Below are 21,118 nucleotides of genomic sequence, written 5' to 3' on the forward strand. Positions count from 1 at the left end.
GCAACATACCACTAACAGTGAGAATCAAATCTAAGTTTGATACTCCACTTCTTGAGAAAGATAGCATTTTCTTGCCTGAGTTGTACTGGTTCAGAATTGCAGTTTAACCTATTCCTGACCTATTTCTTATTCCTCTTTTTATCCTTCCCTTTTTTTATTTAAAATAAAACTTCCTTTAGGGAGCCCTTCAGTGTTGTTACAGGACTTTGGTGTATTTTGTTCCCTCATCATGAAAATGACACATTATTTAAAATTCTATTAAAATATTAATCTTCACAATCAATGTACGGATATAAGTTTCGATATCAGACATTTAACTAAGTGCCTCTGCCACTTCCACACTTTCGCCTAGCTCAGTGAAAGCTCTTCTGTAATAATCACCCACCCATCATTATGCTAGCTTTGAACTTGTACCTTTGAGTTTCTCTTCTACCTCCACTCATGTTCTTCATGTCCATGAGCCCATGTCCTGCTTTCTGAATCTTATTCCCACTAAATCACTACCTAACCTTTGTTCCTACTTGCATATTAACTGGTATTATTGACATGTTTGTCTGCTCAAGTTATAGCCCTATCTCCTACAAATCTCTTGTTGTCAATGCTCTCTATTATCAACCAATCTTCAAACTCCTTTTTCTTAAGTCCTCGAACCTGGATGTTACCTCAAGTTCAATCCCATTTTTCCTGTAATGATGCGTCATCTCCTCCAATTGGATTTCTATTCCTGCTATAATGCTGAGACTGCTCTTTGTAATACTAACAAAACCAGACTATGTTGCCCTCCTTTTCAACGTCTGTGCAGTTCTTGACAGTTAGTCATGCCATCCACTTCAACCTATGTGCTCTTAATTCTCATCTACATGTTGCTTGTCAGTGACCTAATATGAAAACATAATTTCAGTTCCAATATGTACACTGCTGTTACCCATCACCCTTCTCAACTTTACGCTGTCTCTAAATTGTCAAAGTGCTTATCAAACATCCAAAATTGGATGAGCAGAAATTTCATTCAGATAACGAGTAGGAAGATTGAAGCCATTACTTTCAGTTCCCAATGCATTCTGCTATCTTACTGAAAGTTAGCTCAGTTGGCTGGATGGCTGGTTTGTGATACAAAGTGATGCCAACTGATTATGTTCAAATCCCATACTTGCTGAGATTACCATGACGGAATTGCTTTTCCAACCTCTTTCCTTTTGTAAGGCATGGTGACCCTTAGGTTAAACCATCACCAGTCATCTCTCTGTAATGAGAAAGCAGACCTATGACCTGGTAAGACTTGATGCCTTTATTAGTGATATTATGACACTAGTGGTTTCATGACACCATTATTAGTACTAGCTTTATGTTCCATGTAGATGAATTGATCAGATTCCCCCAGCTCCCATGGTTGGATTTGAACTAGTGTTTCAGAGCATTAAGCTGAGTATTTGGATTTCTAGTCCAGTGATATCACTGTTAAGACATGGCCTCTCTCTTCCAGTTAAGTAGCACATGGATTTTTTTATCGTTGTTCCCAAATCCCTCCATTGTCCCTCAGAAAACCATGCTGAATTTTCCTCATTACCTCGAGTTTTTCTATGAAGTTATGCCTAGCCACAATTGATTCGAACACTTTCCCACAACACACCCTGAAGAACATTTTGTTTGCTATTTTTCAGCCTGATAGAACCTTTTCTGAATCTAGTGCGTTTTGAAAAATTAACACCAGTGCATCTACTACTTCATTAGCCATCTCGAGACTCCTAGGATGAAGTTCATCAAGACCTGGGGATGTCTCGATCTTTGCCTCCATCAGTTTGCTCAGTACTGTCTCCCTGATTTCACCAGACTCCTCCCTTTCATTTTCTGATTTATTGCTTAAATTTTTTTCTTTGCCTCCTCTTTACTGAAGACAGATGAAAAATAAATTATTCATTTCATCTGCTGTTTCTTTGCTGTCGACTGTTAACTCCCCATTCTCATACTGTGGAAGATTAACACATTTTTTTTAAACAAGATACCCATAGGAACTCTTCCAGTCTGTTGTTACATTTATTCCAAGTAATGACTTAGTGCTAAGTCATCCTTCTGATTGATTAATTAAGAATGTTGATTGCTGATTATGCTATGAATGCATCTAAAGTATATACAATTTTTAATGGGTTTCTAATTGATATATTGGAGATCAACATTTATGAAAGATTTTTTGGCATAACTTCAAGCTTCAAATTATACTTTATAGTTTTGCCTATTGCCCTTTTATGGGGGCACTAAAGTGTTATCAATGATTTAGGTATAAGCAGTTGCCAAATGTGCGTTCTATCAAAGCAATTCATGGTAATAATTACGTCCTGAACATCTTGTATCCTGTCACTTTCTCTTCACATGATTCTAGATATTTTGTAAGAAAATTTAAGAAATTAACAATACTTGCATTTTATTTAAGGCTAGTGAACAAGACATCCTAAAATACATAAGTAAGTGGGGAGAGCACCAACTCATGAAACAAATGGCAGAAAGAGGTGAGAATTTGTTTATAAATTTTAAATCATTTTCTGAATCTCTGGTTAACCAGAATATGCAAGTAGAGTTGTAGAAATCATTGTGCGAAACCAGGAACTTTTAAAGACAAATACAAAATAAAAACTTTCTTGACACTCAATTACTCCAAAGCATCCATACTTGTTTTGAGATGGTATTATTACTGAAGTAAATTTTATTCAGTGTCCAACTTTTAAATTTCCTTAATTTATGTATGTTACTTACACAAGTAAAACTGATCTAGATTAAATTCAAATCAACTTGTTTTCTCTAGATTTAAATTTGTGTTGTTTGAATTGAAACTATACCACCCTGGATGATTTTTAAAACAAAAAACATGGTTCAGAATATGGTTTAAAGAAGTATGTATTCTTAGATTTAAATACATAAGTTTCAGTTCTGTAATGTGTCTTTGGAAAAAGTAAACTGCAAGGTTATTTTTAAATAGAAATAAATAATGTTATGCATGGTGTTGCATTTGTTACATATAAACTTGGCATTATAATTCTAGGATTGCTTTCAACAAATTGAATTCTTAATTTGTGATTGTTCCGTTTTTTAAAACTGAACAATCTCAAACTTAAATACATAAGATATGGAAGAATTGGAGATTTTTATTTAAAAATATACTAATAATGAAAGTTATAGATTGGGTGAGTCTTTGTTTCAATTTAGTCCTTATTTTGAAAACTAATCACACTTAAAGGAGTTTGAAGCATGAAGGAAGTCCATTAACACACTGTTGCAGTAACGTTTTTTTGGATTGAGATCAATGTACCTGAAATCTCTTGTTAATTTGAAATTGACCCAGTTCTCTTTCAGTACTTGAATGAACTAAACTTTATGCAGCATTAGTTTCTGGTCTGTTGTGCAAGGTAACCGCAAGTGTGCAGAGGCAATTCCTTAGTTCAATTTTGTTGTGTAATCAGTTTCTCTAATCCTAGCCTTGCATAAAATGTCTGTCTCCAAATTTTCTATAAGGTCCCTTCACTTAAAAGTTAAAAGTTTTTCTACACTCTTTCACCTTCAGCGAATCTTCCTTCGTACAGAACTTTCAACCTCTTGTGGTAACTTTAAGTGCAGTGGTTAAGGATTATGAATTGGGATGGACTAATGAATTTTCTCACATAGCATTTAGTTAATGACTGGTGTGCATTTTAAATAAATAATATTCAACTTGTTAAAACTAGCCCTTTTGAATAATGAACAAAATCTAAATAAACTTGACCCATCCAAACAAGTCTGTTACCTGGATTCTAGAGCACCTAGTCTGTTTTTGCAATACTGCTGTATTCCTATGACCTATGTTAGCTCCTGGTTTGATGTCTTGATTTTCCAATTCTCTCATTTTTTTGTTCAAATCATGTTATAACGTCATCTCCAATCTCTGTAAACCCCGTCAAATCTGTTTAAAACTCTGTACTCCAACCCTAGCCTCTTGCACATTCTCTTTCTTTCTTGATCATCTGATCTAATATCTCTGTGGCTGAGTGTCAAATATTGCTTGGCATTGCTGTTAATTGTCCTGGGGTGTTTTTACCATATTCAAGATGCTTTATAAATGCAATTTATTGATATTTATGTTTTCTTTTGTTTTCCATTCTTTGGAATGAAAAATTGTGATGATTGCTATTAATGCTCTGTTTTTGGTTTAGAGCCAAACCTGCTGAGTGGAACTGCACACAGTGTCAACAAGAGAGGTGTAAAGCGACGTGATCTTGACCCAGAGGAACTGAAAGAGATCTTGTCCCCACTGCTGTCTCATATTCGCATAGATCATATTCTGCCCCAGAACAGCGAAGTTCTTAATGATGCTGTGGGTTTTACAGTTTGTTTATTTTTAAAAGAAAACTATTTTGTTTGACTTTAGAAGGTTACTCTGTCCCTTAATTGTGTAGCTCATTTTATGATCCATCTAATTCTTGGATTCAACATGAGTGATTAAGGAAACCTCTTTCCCAGTACCCTTATCTGTGGTTCATTGTAACAGCCTGCTGTGACATAGATGTGGGTCAGTGGCCATTTGTAGGACTCTGTACTTCAGTTATATGCTTCTTCTTGCTTCTCTTACTGTTGTGTTCTCATGCTTTGCTTCACAATATTACTGTTTGCCAATACTAAACTGATTAATGGCAGCTGGACTATAAATGGGGAATGAATCTGTTTTTGGTTAGAGCTGTTGTAATCAATAAATAGCAGTTGTGTAAATTATGGTGATTAGTGCCAAGGCCATAATGACTTTTAATCTGGCTGGGGGAAATTTTGGGTATTTTTGCATCACTCTATGAAATAGAGCTATACTTGCTATACATTCTCAGGGAGCACTGTAGATGCAAGAGGACAACATAATCACATATCACGTTCCATTTGGTGGGGTTTATATAGCAAAATCAGGAGTGGTATATCAATTGAAATGCTGATGCCATTGCAATACCATTTTTGCTCTTTAGATAAAGAGAGGACTGATTAGCACGCCACCATCAGATATGCTGCCAACAGCAGAAAGCGGAAAATCTCATGCTTGGATACGTCAGAAGAATGCTGGGATATATGTGAAACCTCGTTTATTTGCACCATATGTGGAGGAGGCAAAGGTATAGTTTATTTTTTTTAAAATAAATGTAAATCATATTCCAAAACGGAAAGCTGTCCATTAAACATATACTTTACAATTTAATATCTTCAATATGAACTAAAATAGATAAATGTAAACTATTTTCTGTTTTATTCCTTGTATTTAAATGAGGTATTGTAATCTCTTCATAATCATAGGCTGTAGTAAATTTAGAATACCCTCCACAAGGAGTGCAATAACTTGCTTGGTCTTTGATGACTTTTATAGCTCCCATTTGGCACTGTGCCATATGCTCTGTCTGTTCAATTGGATGATGTTTCGCAGTTAGAATTGCTGGGTCCTGTGTTTTGTACAAGACAGCTTATTAGATTAAGTGTTTGTGAGATCTGGCAGGGGTACAGTAATGTGTCCTGAGTGAGCTTGGAACATGTCTTAACACTTGAAATAACACACGTTTTAGGTTTGAAGTTAAATTTTAACAGAGCAGTTTAGTTTTTAATTTTGATTATGTTAATTTTCATTGTAAACTTCTGATTTATAATACTGACATTTTCATTTATCTCACTCTTTAAAAATGAGAACTCCGAAATAAGTGGCAGTAAAAATAAGTATGCAACTAGGTAAAGACTTGGGCCTATATTTGAATAAAATGTTATTGCATTCTAAGCATTTACATGGGAACCTCGTTTATGTGAACAAGATGGGTGGGCACTATTTCGTTCGGATAATTGATTATTCGTTTAATCGATTCGGTGCCTTTCTTCTGGGGCTCTGAGTTTTCTATTAAGTCTGCTCCCCGTTCAGGAGACTAGCAGCAGCACAGCGTGCGTGAGCCCCCGCCCCCAGCATCGCCCACTGCAAGCCCCATCCAACACAGTTTCCCGCCTGCCCCCCAACACTGCCCCCCCACGGTGCGACTCCGTCCGCCTCCACATCCACCCCCCTCTCCAGGGCAGCCGGACTGGACACCAACAACAAGACTGTTGCTGCTGCTACTGCCTTTTGGCGAGTGAGTCTTCAAGTGGCACGCACACAACTTTTTACTGTAACTTTTAAGGTATATGCCTGTGTAGAACTCCAGGGAAAGTGTGGGAAGAGAGAAAGAGAGGATGGGAGGTCAGTCATTTAGTGTCTACGCTCCCATCAGTCCAGGACTGTTCTTGGCAGCACTTTTAATCATTGTAAACAAAAGACGCGATCAGTGTTGGACACACCTCTTTGATGTAATGGTTCTGTCGGGACCTCAAGATCTCCTTTGGATAATCCGATTTTTGAATAATTGATATTCTGATAAGTGAGGTTCCCTGTAATTACAATCTCTTTCAGTTTGGCATAAATGTCAATTAATACTTTGATATTCTGTTTCCTTTATTAGATTTGAATTCTTAAATTCCATCTTGTCAGTTAGATTTTCTGTATATACTTTTATGCAGTTCAGTTGACTCCATCTGTCTACAGTTTGTTTACGATTGTTCATTGATATTAATTTGGACACATTAAGCTGTTTGTCTCTAACTGTTACTGTACACAGTTTTATTTTGTCTGATCTGTAACATTTTCTCTGACTATAGTGGGTCATTTTAATTTTGCAGAATAAAGATATAAGTAAGACAGTTACCCTATGTAGAATGTTACCTTTCAGAAATATGCTTGTATAAATACTTAAGGTATGTGCTGCACTTTATTTTATTTAGTCATACAGCTTGGAAACAGATCCTTCGGTCTAATCATGTTTCCAAACTAAAGCAGTCCCAGTTGACTGTGTTTAGCTCATATAATTCCAAATTTTTCCTATTCATGAACTTATCCATGTGCTTTTTAAATATTGTAACCATACCTGCATCCACCACTTCCTATGGCAGTTCATTCCACACACTGAAAAAGTTGCCTGTTGTCCTTTTCAAGTTTTTCTCCTCTCACCTTAAAAATATGGTTCCTAGTTTTGAACGAACTCACCCTAGGGAAAAGACCCTTGTTATTCACCTTATCTACATCCCTCATGATTTTTTAAACCTCTATTAGGTCACCCCTCAACCTTCCTAGTTCCAGTGGAAAAAGTCCCAGCTTATTTATATAACTCATCTTCCATTCCTGGCAACACTTTGGTAATTTTTTTTAACCCTCTCCAATTTAATAATATCCTTCCTATAGCAGGGCGACCAGACTGTGTGTACACAGAAGAGGCCTCACCAACATCCTGTACAACCTCAACATGATATCCCAACTACTATAATCAAAGGTCTAAGCAATAAAGGCAAACTTGTTAAACTGCTCCTTAACCACACTGACAGACATTTTGAAGAATTATGTACCTGAACATCTAGGTCTCTGTGTTCTATAACTTTAGATACATTAGAGACATTTAAGCGACTCTTGGATAGGCACATAGAAAGTAGCACAATGAAGGGTATGTAGGTTAGTCCGATCTTAGAGAAGGATAAAAGGTCAGCAAAACATTGAGGGCTGAAGGGCAGGTATTGTGCTGTACTCTTCTTCTCTCTTACTCAGAGCCCTACCATTAATTTAATAATGTTTGTTTGTTTACTAAAATGCAATATCCCGCATTTATTCAAATTAAACTCCATCTGCCACTCCTCAGCTCATTGACCCAATTGATCAAAATCTTTTTATAATCTTCACTGTCCAGTGTACCACCAATTTTGGTGACATCCGTAAACTTATTACCCATGGCTCCTCAATTCTCATCCACATCATTTATATAAATGACAAGTGGACCCAGTACCAATCCCTTGTGGAATACCACTGATCACTGGCATCCCAATCCTCAAAACAATCCTCCTCCAGCACTCTGTTTTCTAGCATCAAGCCAATTTTGAATCCAATTGGCAAGCTCACCCTGAATCCCATGTGATCTAACTTTACTAATTAGTCAACCATGTGGAACTTTGTTTATTGCAAGGTTTGTGAAGGTTTGTAGCTCAGCTTGAGGGTTAGGTTGTAGCTTTGCTTGCTGAGCAAACCTACAGCTCAGCGAGCAAAGCTACACCCTAAACTTTGTTTATGTGGACTTTAGTAACATCGTTACCACCTCAAAAAACTCAATCAAGTTTGAGAGACAGCGATTTCCCTTTGTGCAAAGCCATGCTTAATCAGTCCTTCCCTCTCCAAATGCATGTAAGTCCTATTTTTCAGAATTGCCTCTAATAACACACCACCACAGTTTGTGTATGCCTGGTAGCATGTGTAATGAAGTGAAGGTTCTGACAAGTGTAATTCATTGATTAATACTAGCTGCTTTCTTTAAATATTGACACTAATACATAGTCAACATGTATTAACTTATCCTTGATGTTCAATGAGTAATGCAATGGATTTTGAAGAAAGTAATTTGAATAATTTAAATCCTAATAGACAATTCTCAGGGATTGCATCAGTTTATCATGAGAGCTGTGGAAGTTGAGTCGTTGAATATATTCAGGGCTGAGCTGATCAGATTTTCAATTTACTAGGTAATCTATGGATATGGGGGAGCAGCTGGAAAACTGGTGTTAAGGCTACTGTCAATTCAGCTGCAGCCTTTTGAATGGCAGAGACGTATTTAGTGGGCTGAATGGTCCAGCACCGCTATTTAGATTAGATTAGATTACTTACAGCATGGAAACAGGCCCTTCGGCCCAACAAGTCCACACCGACCCTCCGAAGAGCAACCCACCCAGACCCATTCCCCTACATTTACCCTTCACCTAACACTACGAGCAATTTTTTGCATGGCCAATTCACCTAACCTGCACATTTTTGGACTGTGGGAGGAAACCGGAGCACCCGGAGGAAACCCACGCAGACACGAGGAGAAATGTGCAAACTCTACACAGACAGTTGCCTGAGGCGTGAATTGAACCCAGGTCTCTGGCGCTGTGAGGCAGCAGTGCTAACTACTGTGCCACCGTGCCGTCTCATTCTTACAATCTTACCTGAAAACAACAAATGCTGGAGGTCACAGCGGGTCAGACAATATCCATGGTGAGAGAGCAAGCTAACATTTCGAGATGACTTTTCATCTAGATTCGAAATGTTAGCTTGCTCACACTCCGTGCATGCTATCTGACCCGCTGTGATCTCCAGCATTTGTTGTTTTCAGTGCAGATTCCAGCATTTGCTGTAATTTGCTCCTCCTATTCGATTTTAAATTGCTCTGGCTTGTAATGGTTGCATGAACATTTGTGTTGCAAATTTTTCATATGCTATCAATTTGTTCTAACAGCAAGCAAAACTGAGGGCATAAGCAATACTTCAATTCAGATAGGAAATTTAAATAGTTCCCTGTTTGCTTTTCTGGCAGTGTTGGTAAAAACTGCTTGTTCCCCTCAAATAAAAAGTGGTTTGTGGCAGGAGGGGCTTGGATTTTGATAGACAGTAAAATGTTACTCATTGTCTCAGCAGCTTTTAGTGTTAAATTGATTAACTTCATAATGAAGTATTAAGATTAGTCCTGCTTTTCAGCAAAGCTATTAATTATAAACTTGTCTAAAAACAAATGAATTGCCCACTCTTGCATTAAATTACCAAACTAGAACATATAATCGAAAGATGGTAAAACTTGCAACACATCACCACTTCCACTTTACAAGTTTAGCAACTTTTCAAGAAGTACATTTTTTAAAAAAAAAGGTTAATAGACAATTATTGATCACGTGATGGATTGTTACATGAAATTTTGTTCTCAGGCTGTTTTGGATGAAATGATGGTAGAGCAGACTGACCTTGTGCGACTGCGCATGGTTCGCATGTCGAATGTACCAGACACCCTGTACATGGTGAACAGTGCAGTACCACAGTGTTGTCATTTAATCAGTCACCAGCCGATAGGTACACCATCCAATCCTCCTACGATCATTGCCAATGAAATACCTGGTGAGTGGTGCATGTTTTGTGGTTTAATGTTTTGACTTGATGTTGACTTTCATGGCAGTAATTGGTTTCCCCTCTTTCTCTTAACACCACCCTCCCCCTCTCCAACCAGTCCCGACCCCCTTGAAATAACCTGTACACTTTCACAACAGTTGAGAAATCTGGAATATTTATAATCAGTTGGCCTCTGCATACGATTACATATATTTTCATTTTTATATAGGTTTGCTTGCTGAGCTGGAAAGTTCGTTTTCAGAAGTTTCATTACCATACTAGGTAACATTATCAGTGAGCCTCCGGATGAAACACTGGTGACATGGCCCACTTTGTTTGTGTTTAGGTTTCCTTGGGTTGGTGATGTCACTTCTTGTGGTGATGCCATTTCCTCACTAGTATCCTAACATACAGATGAGGAAGGACACCACTTCAACTGGGACAACGCATCCATCCTAGGACAAGCCGAACAGACATGCTTGAGAATTCCTAGAAGCATGGCATTCCAACCAGAACTCTATCAACAAACACATTGACTTGGATTCCATTTACCACCCCTGAGAAAAAGAACAGGAAATAACATCACCACAGGAAATGATGTCACCAACCCAAGGAAACCTAAACACAAATCGAAAGCAGGCCATGCTACCAGTGCTTCATCCGGAAGCTCACTGATGATGTTACCTAGTCTGGTGATGAAACGTCTGAAAACTAACCTTCCAGCGAGCAAACCTACATCCAGAACCTCAACCTGAGCTACAAATCTTAAAACTCGCTAATATTTTCATTTTCTAATTTCATCTTCGTGCCATTTATGACCCAACCAATCAGCATCCAGTTTTCATGTTATATAAATTGGTGTCCCTTTCTCAAATTTGTTTCTTGTTCCTAGTCCTGATGAATGAAAACTGAAAAGCTTTAACTTTGTATCCAGTTTTGACAATGTTTAAGTTTTAGTTTCATTTTAATAAAGATCATTTTCGGATACTCGCCTCCAGCATAATTCAGGAATGCACTGAAGGTAAAATCTTTGGGTTGCGTTGGCCCATTGGATTATATGTGTTGTACATCTTTTGTTTGTACCCCGGAAGACCGTTTTTTTTCAAATTGTATAATAACATTCTTAAATAATACACATTTCTAAGTTTGAAATTTTAGTTTTATGGAAGTGATTCAAGTAAACTGGCTTTTTTTCTTGGGTTTTTCTTTTGACTCTATAACAATTCAGCTCGCATATCCAGTTTGGATCACAAGGTTTCATGAAAATTCTACTGTCTTATGAGTGGATTTAAAGAAATGAGAGACAACTCTGAGTAAGAGAGAAGCTGATACCATTAAATTAATAAAGGTATCTGTTAGACCCAAGTCTATAAGAGTTGTATAGCCTCTCAACATCTTCCGTACTGTGGTTGATATGTAAATGGTAACCATTTGGGTGAGGCATTGCTGTAGAATTTGGGGGCAAAGTACATCTTGACATTTTAAGAATGTTTGCTACCCATGTTTCTGTTCCTGTATGGAATGTCTATAAACACAGAAATTGTTTCAAAGTATTTACTAAATAAATGAATATTACTTTACAGTCCCTCCATTGAATATGGTAAAAGATATGATCAGACGTCTACAGGAACTGAGACACACTGATCAGGTCCAGCGTGCATATGCATTGAATTGTGGAGAAGGAGCAACTGTTAGCTACGAAATTCAGATTCGTGTGTTGAGGGAATTTAACCTCCCCGATGCTGCTGTTGAGCTGCTTCAGGTATGTGAAATGTTACTGGCCCTAGAAATGTAATTGATAAGTGGAGACTAAAACTGATTTAAGATTCTACTTTATATTTCACAAGCTACAAATAAGCTTTCAGAAAACTATTAAGCAATATCTTGCATAGTTTCTGTTTTGACCAAAGCAGTTTGCTGCAATATATCTAGCTAGGCAAAATTTACTAAATTGTTTAGGCTGCACTTAAAATTATTAATCTGCAGCGTAGAGATTTTTCTGTTAATACTCCCTACAGTTTTTTATATATAAGCAGTAGATGTTTGTATAGTATTCTACATAGACCTTTTAATAAATATAGGTATGGAAGGAAAGCTCTGATAATGAATTATGTTTACTTCCCATAGAATCCTCATAAATTCTTTCCTCATGAACGATTTGGTGATGAGAGTCCACTGCTGGGTCTTCGGCAGCACAACCATTGTAGAATAAACAGCTCATCAGCTGTAGAATATGGTGATATTGAACCCTGTGCAGCATTCCATCCAACGTTACCACCACCTCCGCCACCATATCACCCTCCTGCTCCCCCAGTTCATGAAAAGCACAAAGTAGACTGGAGGCAGAGACTGCCAGGCCAGTTGTCATCTCGCTCCTTGTCATACCCTTGTAACCGTTCTCTGCTATACCCTATGCTAGCTTCGAGGCCTGTTTATCCATCTGGTGGTAAAGGAATGCCTCCTGATTGCACCAATTCTTCTGGATTGGTTCGGATAGCACCAGAGCCGACGGTAAGTTCTGACTTCCAAATATTAGATCAGTAATAAAATATGTAAGAGTTTATGCCTTTCCTTACAATTTTTGGCCTAGATCTTGGAATCTAAAATGGGGTATTAATATATTTCTAATGAGAGTTCATTTTAATCTGAGTTATTGACGAACAGCCAATGACCTCAGTGCTTTTCTTTCCTCCTTGAGACTTCCATAGCAGATAGTTAATTGATGCTGTTGTTGTTCAATAAATCAAGTATTTATTTCCAACTAGGCAAAACCAGCCTAATTTGTTTCCTAAGGTTACATTTAGCAGTGCTACAAAAGCATTAATTTTTCATGATTCAAATAAACAGTGAACTTGAGACTGATTTTTGAATATTCTGGGTCCCAATGCGAGTGTTTTTGAATATTCTGGGTCCCATTTTTATACCAATACTACAGATTTCTGTAAATTCAGTAGTATTGCAGAGTGAATTTACAGACTTGTGAATGGATTGTTCAAACTGTGCTTCCATGAAGTGAAGCTACATGCTAGATGCCACATCCTGTTTGATCACCTGATTTTAATTTTAATTTTTCTTGTGTTCTTATGCTGTGGTCAAAGAAAATTGTTCCAGTGCCTTTGAGAAAATGTATTAAGACGTTAACATGACCTGTAGGCAAGGTCCCTACTTTAATAATGAAACATTCTCAACTCTGCAGAATTGGCTGTAACTGATCTCTTTTCAAAACATGTATTTTTTTTTTAAAACAAGAATTCAGTTGTTTTATTGCAAATGACTATTTGCCTTGAGAGAATTGTTTCTCTTATTGGATTGAGAACATTAATGTGATCTCAGTCCAGACATCAGTTTTGATTGTAAGAGTAGGAAAACATGAGAATGTTGTCCAGGGAACTCTGCTAATGATTAGCTGAGAATGTTTAGTTTCCATTGTTGTATTAAAACTTTTCCATAAAAGTTTTAATAAGATTTTATATTTAATCTAATTTTTAAAAAGTATTTTGCATGCTGGTAAGTATCTGACAAATTATGTTAAACAGTCTGGTTTATAAAGCTGTGGATCTGGAAACTTTATAAATGTCTTTCTTTAAATTCTCCTAGAATACTGAAGGTACATTAAATGAACTAATGCCAGACATTGCAATGGGTGTGACATCCTTAAGTAATCTATCACTGAAGGATAGAAGGTTTCCAGAACTGAGTCTGAATGCTGAAATAAACCAAATGGTTTCAGATTCGGCATCATTTCCACGTCCTGCTCCGTATATACACAATAGACATACACACAGTACGAGGAGGAAACCTGAGCTGAAACTGGAATCTCGGGAAGGCCTTCCGGAGTATCCAGATCTGTATGACTTCTCTTCCAGTACAGCTTACCGATCATACACTCCAGGAACCAGTAGGCGTACACCAGCTTCTGCACAAGGAACATTTTTGGGTCCAGACTTGTACAGTCACAATAGGCTAGCAGCAGCAAGTTTCAAAATGACCTCACTTTGCAACGTAACCTCGAGTAAACCAGAAGAACCAAGGAGAGAATACTTGCTGCCTCCTGAAGTTCATCAGCCACGACCTAGTGACCCACCGTACTTTGATTTCTTGGAGCAACCTCCACACAGATTGGACTTGGCTCTGTTACAAGAGTCTAGTGGAGGATCTCTGCATACTAGAAGTAGAGGTTTAATGGAGACAGATCTGACTTGTGGCCTAACAGCAAGTCGAGCTTTGCATGTGCCTTGCAGTTCTGAGAATCATGAGGCCAGCTGCAATAGAAGGTCAGCTGATGGTGGTATGCTGGAGCCAGGAGTCAGTATCCAGCCTTACAGAAATATTCAGCATAGAGAAGATACATTAAGCCGAGAAAGGAGATCACCAAGCAGACCTGACCTTCCATACAAAAAATCTGCTCTTTAATGACGACTGTAATCTAGTCTGTTTTCTTCAGCGATGACTCCATTATTAACTTTGCTTTCATAAAGTTTTGTATATATAACATTTCTACCTTGATCTGAACTATTTCTAGATGGTTTTCTATGACTTTTGTGATATCTTGGAAGACCATGTCTTGCACCAGTATTTTCATTCTTTCTAATGTTTAAATAGTCTGCTTAATCGAGTTTACCATTTTGAGAAAAAAAATGCTTGATCTGTTACCTCCTTTTTACAGGTTTGTTTAAAAATGTGTATTTTGCGTATTGAATTAAGGTTGTGTGATATTTAATGGTGAGCTGTATGTCTGATACCAGTTGATGTATTTTCTCATTTTTGAGAAAGTTTATAGTCTTATTTAGAATGGATGGTATTCTTTTAAAGTATATTCTAGGCATTGGAATACACTTAAAGGGAAGATTATCTGTATTCCATTGGTCCACTGCCTGTATTGAGAGAGAGCACAGATCCTAGTCAATCTGAATCCGTTGTCTTAATCTTGGGACAATCAGATTGCTGTGACAATCGGTTTATAAGATTAATGTTTTAATATTTGGAGAGAAGCTGAATCCCAAAGGCAGAAATCCTAGCAACATAGATAAAGTAGCTAGAGTTCCATCCAAAACTGCTGCCATATCTTTTGCCTCATGTTGATCAGTGGCAGGATATGTGAAACCTCTTTGGCCTTTCTCCTCCTCATTTGATTAGGCAGCTGCTTCTGAAAGTTTTGGATGTTGGTCTCTAAAATAGTGTACTTTGAAGTATTTGAATCAATCAACTAATTGGAGGGAAAAGTTAGAATCTGAGATCTATGTTATGATTTTAAAATTATTATATTTCCCCTTGCTGCATCCAGGTAGACTTTGCATATTGCACACATTTGGGCAATATGCACTCCCTTGTTGAGGGACTTTTCTGTTGCCCAGCATGTGGTCAGCTTCAGGTCTCAATTCCCAAGTGAGTCACATCCAGCGTTTTTCTCAGTTTTCACAGGGTTCTAATCTGTTTGAAGGGGAAAGTGTTATGCTAACCCTAGAGACAAGAAAGTATGTAGGGAGTTAAAATTATTCATTTTAGTTGTAGAAAATCTATGGATTCAAAGAAAAATTGCATATGGAAACTTTAAGTAGCCAACAAGCTCCATAGAACTATTGTTTTAGAACAAGTGGATTGTGGTAGGTTTTAAACTTTTTTATTTATAGTATAAAACTGGATTGACAGTTGTGCATGTTTATTTTTCACTTTTTTATGTTCTTACTGTTCAGTATTTGTATTTTTGTTTGCATGGATGATCAGGATTAGAAGTAAAATGAGAGGAGATAGGTTAGTGTGAATGAATGAATAACTGCCAGTTTCCAGTGCAAAGCATGAGTGATAGAAAAACTGATCTCTTCACTGCTACTATGCAATCTAATCATCTGTCTTTAGTGGTACTGCAATCAAAATGATAGATTTAAAATATAATCATGAAGGTTCGTTCCTGATGAGCAACTTTAAATGAATTTCAGCTTTTGCAGAACTCCCTGCTCTGAGCTATCAAGTCGTAAGATTCGCTTTTCACTCCAGAGACGAGCATAAAATTGAGGAGCTCTGGGTGAGGTATTAGAGAGGCCTTGCTTGATTTCTCAGGTGGAGATAAAAGATCCTAAGGTACTATTTTGAAGAGCAGCAGGGGAATTCTCCCTAGTATCCTGACCAATATTTATTCCCAATTCAACATCACAAAATAAATTCTTCAGATAACATTGCGTTGTTCCTTGTGGAGCCTTGCTGAATGCAAATTGACTGCTGTAATTCCTACATTACAGCAATGGCTGCACTTCAAAAGTACTTCATTAGCTTAGGGATGTCCTGAGGTTATGAAAGGCACAACAGAATTTTATTTTTGTTCCCCAAGGTGCATGGAGATATTGCTTTCAGGGAAAGGGGTAAAATAATCTGGTCTGTCTCATTACACTAGGCAGGTGTATTGTTTCCAGATGTACCTGAACTTGAAATGAGATTTTACTGGATTAAGCAAATGCTTGAAAAATTTGAGCAAAACTAAACTCTTTACAAGAAATTGTTGCTTCTGCTCAGCAATTTTTCAAATGATTGTTCAAAATTGTAAAATTGTTATATGCCTGGAATCTGTCTCATTCTTTTTAAATGTAGGATAATCTGTGTAACTGTCCCAGTATACAGCACAGTATCTCAAAGCTGCCTGACTTGCTGCTACTTTTTTATATTGTTCTGATGAGCTGTATATCATCTTTGCTTTCCCCACTCCCCAACAAATGCATGCTCTTAAATTGCAGTGATTTACCAATTTAACTTTGGTTGAATGTTAGACCTGTACAAAATCTTGGAATCTGTTTAAAGATGAGGTTCTGGTGTTTGATAGCAAAAGATTTCAAAAACTTGCATTGTTAGTGTTAATCCTTTCATAATTTGTTTTTGATTCTTCTGATCGAAGCTGTTACTGGGATACAGTGAAGTGCCTTCCATCCTAAAGGCTCAAGTATCAGTAATGTTGATCAAATGTCCTATGCAAGTGTTTTCTACAAACTGCATAACCATCTTTGTAGATTCTACTATGCTTCAGTGTATATAATGTTTTTAAAGAGACTATTTTTATTTTAGCATCTTAGTAAGATTCTTATTGCTTAATAAGATGCATCTCCCTATCAAGTACCATGGTAGTTGTACAGAATCTGATCTATTTTTCTACTATTCTGGGAGGGGAAGAAAAAGCATGTAACAAATTCTACATTGCCATAAGTGGTGTTTCAAATAAATGGTCTATAGAATGTTTCACTCATTTTTAAATTGTAAAACTGGTATATAATATGCAACTTCCAGTTTTAAATTAATGTGCTGCAGAGTGGTTTACCACGAGAATCAAAAATTACACTGATTCCTTGAAATCATAATCACTCAAGTCCCATGGATGCCTAGTGATATGCATAAAAGTCTAACCAAGATCTATTGTGCAACCCAAAGCACATATCACCATTAAACTTCCACCTTAAAACTAATGCCGATATTCAGCTGTACATAAAGTTCAGCTCAAATGATCACTTTAGCTTCCATAAAGTTAGTGTGCTTAAGTATCTCCCCCATCTAAACACCCTCCATTAACGTTCCCCTTTCAGCTCAGCTCTGTCTTAATGTCTGTTTACTCTTATTTGTATTTGCAAGGTAGAATTTCTTCTAAAAACGAACCATTCTTCAAATTCCCCTCCTCATTTTTCTTGTACCTTGTTCAGACATATACATTTCTCCCCAAATGCCAAACAGTCCTTTTAAAAAGTGTTACTCAGGGCTTTCTCGAAATCCAGCATTCAGGAATGACACAAGTAATTCAGGTATTAAAATGATAGAATTGGGTTTCATAATAATCAGTTAATTTGTAAAGTAACCAAATTTTATTGGCTTATCTGTTCTCATAGCAAATATTTAAAGATTAATTACAAAATAGATCAGCTATGATCTTTCAGTCAACTTTACAGATTTGAAGTTGTAGAAGCTGCATTAGAGTTTAAACAGTGTATATTGATGCAAAGCAATTTAAACAATGCAAAAGCCAAATCCATGTTTCAATTATAACCTGTACAGATAATGGAAACAAAATGCATTTAAACTAAGCACTTGTTATAGCTTAAATACAAAGTTGTTCAGGTGAAGACCAAACAAGATCCAGGATTTCCACTTGACATCCATGTTGGTTTTCAGTCTCTACAGGTAGGTAATAGTATATCTAGATTCTCCTTTATAACTTGATAAAGCACATACAAAATGGGATGTTGGCATCTAGTTTATTTTAAAAGCCAAAATGAAACAAACATTTTCTGAACCAGAAGGATTTAGTGGTTGGTTCATAACAGCAGGAAACAATCTTTTGATTGCTGGATTTGCTTGCACCACCACCATACTCAAAAGGATTCTATCCAATATTAACAAGTCTTTTGTAAATAATACACATCAATTTTAGCCTGCTGAATTATCCCTCTCAGCAACAGTTAAGTAAACCTTTAGACAAAATTAGATAAGTTGAGGTTTGCATATCATTTCATATTCAACATCTACCATGCTGCAGCTGTCAAAGCTTACAAAGGAGCTATCCAGATAAGCTATGCTTTGGGCAGGAGTACAGAGATAACCCAAGGAATGGGTCCAGTCATGTTAACTGGTCATGTTCTAATTGTCATGTTTATTATGGGCAACACTGTTTAAAAAGTTTAAAATACATTGTAGAAGCCATTAATTTCAATTATGCAGTCCAGTTATGCATAGCTGGATATTGTTCCTCTCTACAAAATGTGCACCAGTACCTGCATTAAATTCTCTAACGCTGCTGCATATTGAACAAATTTCTCTGCTGCCTTTGTGAACTTCATATGAAACACTGGCAAAAGAAAAAAAATGGGGTCAACTAATTTTAATTGTTATTGAAAAATCATTTTAGATCTGAGCAATTAATGTTTTCAGCTTTAACTGCAAAAGTACTGCATTCCATCCACCCGCCGTCGCTTCTTTGACTGGAGCTCTTCAAAGAAGTGCTGTATATCTTCACTTGTGACCACCTATTGGATGTAAAATAGGACTGATTTAAAATTAAACTCGAAACAAAGTTGTCAGCTTTTGAAGTTAGGACAGCATTAATATTTTTAGTTTGACAATTGTTTCTCCACTATGAGACTAATCATGTTTAGATGCTTTTCCAGTTGTGTTATGCAGCAACTCAGACTTTCTCTGCAGCCTAGGACTGCTTCAAAACATCGTGGCACTTTGCAATTCTGATTTGTAACTTCGAGGTTTCCCATTGAAAAATATGGATCAGAAGAGGGGTTCAAAACTGAAAACAAAATTGAAGCTAAATTGTAATTTCCAGCAAATTGAGAAGGTACTACCTCCAGCTTGGTTAGTTTCAGTAAAAGTATGAATTGTGCCCTTAAGTGACTTAAACCTACCCCTGTCACAAAGCAAACATGTTGGTCCAGCAAATACTGTTTACTCGAATCCTCTTGTAGTGAGGTGTAGCTTTGGCTACACCTGAAATAGTGTTGTGATCCAAGAAGGAAACACTCAAACATTCACCAGACACATTCTACAAGGAGAGTAGAAGAGACTGTGCCCTAGAATAGTGGTTCCCAACCTTTCTAGTACTGAGGCACACTTTAACATTTTAAAAAAATTAGTGGGGGGGACTGGATGTGGGTTGCTCTGCCAAAGATTATTCTGGCTTCAACATTCCCACCTCAGGCAAATGACTGTGTGGAGTTTGCACATTCTCCCCGTGTCTGTGTCGGTTTCCTCCCACAGTCCAAAAATGTGCAGGTTAGGTGAATTGACCATGCTAAATTGCCCATAGTGTCAGGGGCAGGGGTAAATGTAGGGGAATGGATCTGGGTGGACTCGTTGGGCCAAAGGGCCTGTTTCCACACTAATCTAATCTAAAAAAAACATGAACAGGCTGCAGAGTAATAATAGCATCTTGGTGGAAGTTATTTATTAGAACTTAAGGGGTATTAAAATAACTTTTTCTTTACACTAAACAGGAACTACATTTGCAAACAATGAACTGACACTGAAGTTTCTAGTGTAACTGCCACAGTAGTTAAAAATCACAACACCAAGTTATAGTCCAACAGGTTTATTTGGAAGTGCTAGCTTTCAAAGTGCTGTTCACCAGGTCGTTGTGGAGCAGAATCATAAGACAAGATTTATAACAACAGGACTGCAGTGTCATGGAATGTAATACTAAACAAATTTAAATTGTCTTTCATCTTTTAGAATGATCATGTTAGTTTGTTCTTTCAGATGTAAATCCTAGATTTTTTTTTAAAAAACTTACATTCTCAAGCTTTACCAGTAGGTTAAAGTGCAAGTACTTTGACATGAGCTCATGGCTCGGAACTGTGTCTAAATATTTATTGTGCCAAATGATGGAGGTGAAGTTAAAAATCACAGGTTATAGTCCAACAGGTTTCTTTGGAAGCATTCTCTTTCAAAGTACTGCTTCTTCAGGTGATTGCGAAGCAGAATCATGAGGATTTTTAGCAACTGGGTTGCAGTGTCATGGAATATAATTTAGATTGTCTTTAGAATTATCTTGTTAGCTTCTGTTCCTTATGTAAATCCCAAAAGTTTGTTTTTAAAAAGTTACATTCTCAAGATAGCTTTAATAGGTGCCATCTCAGCTCAGATAATGCATTGAAGGTGTGAGGTTAAACTCTGTCTCAACCGGGACCTTGGGTTCATGTCACACCACAGATACACATACACACAGACTCAAACTGGTCTGTGCTGACCAAAATGTCCATCCGTGCTAACCCCACTTCCCTGCATCTGCGCCAGATCCTTCTAAACCGTTCCTATCCATGTATTTGCCCAAATGCCTTTTTAGACCTTATTAATGACCCCACCACAACCACTTCTGCTGGCAGCTCATTCCATATGCATATCAACTGGTGTAGTTTTAAAAAAAAGTTGATCCTCTGGTTCCATTTTATTCTTTCCCCTCTAACCTTAAAAATATCATTTAAAATTTGAGGCATTTGAAGAACCGGCCACTAAATGAATAGGTCACAGCAGGACATCAATCAAGCAAGCAGAAATCAGTTTAGGATAAAGTTACAAGGAGCCAAGTTTTGGATTTAATAAAGGTAGGAGTCAAAAAGAAACTGACAGAGAAAGAAATTTGAAAGAGGGAATCTTTGGGAAGTTTTTAAAGTTCAAAGCCAAAGT

The 21,118-nt window shown here is 37.1% G+C and overlaps 2 protein-coding genes across 4 annotated transcripts in view; one reads left to right on the forward strand and one right to left on the reverse strand.

The window, feature by feature from the left end:
- btbd7 (BTB (POZ) domain containing 7) overlaps positions 1–17,178 on the forward strand; it is a 48,157-nt gene extending 30,979 nt beyond the window's left edge. For both annotated transcript variants that reach the window (XM_043697193.1, XM_043697194.1), the window contains 7 exons: positions 2,429–2,504; positions 4,179–4,339; positions 4,974–5,117; positions 9,784–9,970; positions 11,545–11,723; positions 12,089–12,472; positions 13,559–17,178. In XM_043697193.1, the coding sequence (XP_043553128.1) occupies positions 2,429–2,504; positions 4,179–4,339; positions 4,974–5,117; positions 9,784–9,970; positions 11,545–11,723; positions 12,089–12,472; positions 13,559–14,374 (1,947 nt within the window). In that variant the 3' untranslated portion in view covers positions 14,375–17,178. The remainder of the gene's footprint in view (positions 1–2,428; positions 2,505–4,178; positions 4,340–4,973; positions 5,118–9,783; positions 9,971–11,544; positions 11,724–12,088; positions 12,473–13,558) is intronic.
- A 595-nt stretch (positions 17,179–17,773) lies between these two features.
- Positions 17,774–21,118, reverse strand: part of ubr7 (ubiquitin protein ligase E3 component n-recognin 7) — a 36,796-nt gene continuing 33,451 nt past the window's right edge. For both annotated transcript variants that reach the window (XM_043697197.1, XM_043697196.1), the window contains exon 11: positions 17,774–18,954. In XM_043697197.1, the coding sequence (XP_043553132.1) occupies positions 18,862–18,954 (93 nt within the window). In that variant the 3' untranslated portion in view covers positions 17,774–18,861. The remainder of the gene's footprint in view (positions 18,955–21,118) is intronic.

Source organism: Chiloscyllium plagiosum, chromosome 10 (genome assembly GCF_004010195.1).
Source record: "Chiloscyllium plagiosum isolate BGI_BamShark_2017 chromosome 10, ASM401019v2, whole genome shotgun sequence".
Lineage (NCBI taxonomy): Eukaryota > Metazoa > Chordata > Chondrichthyes > Orectolobiformes > Hemiscylliidae > Chiloscyllium > Chiloscyllium plagiosum.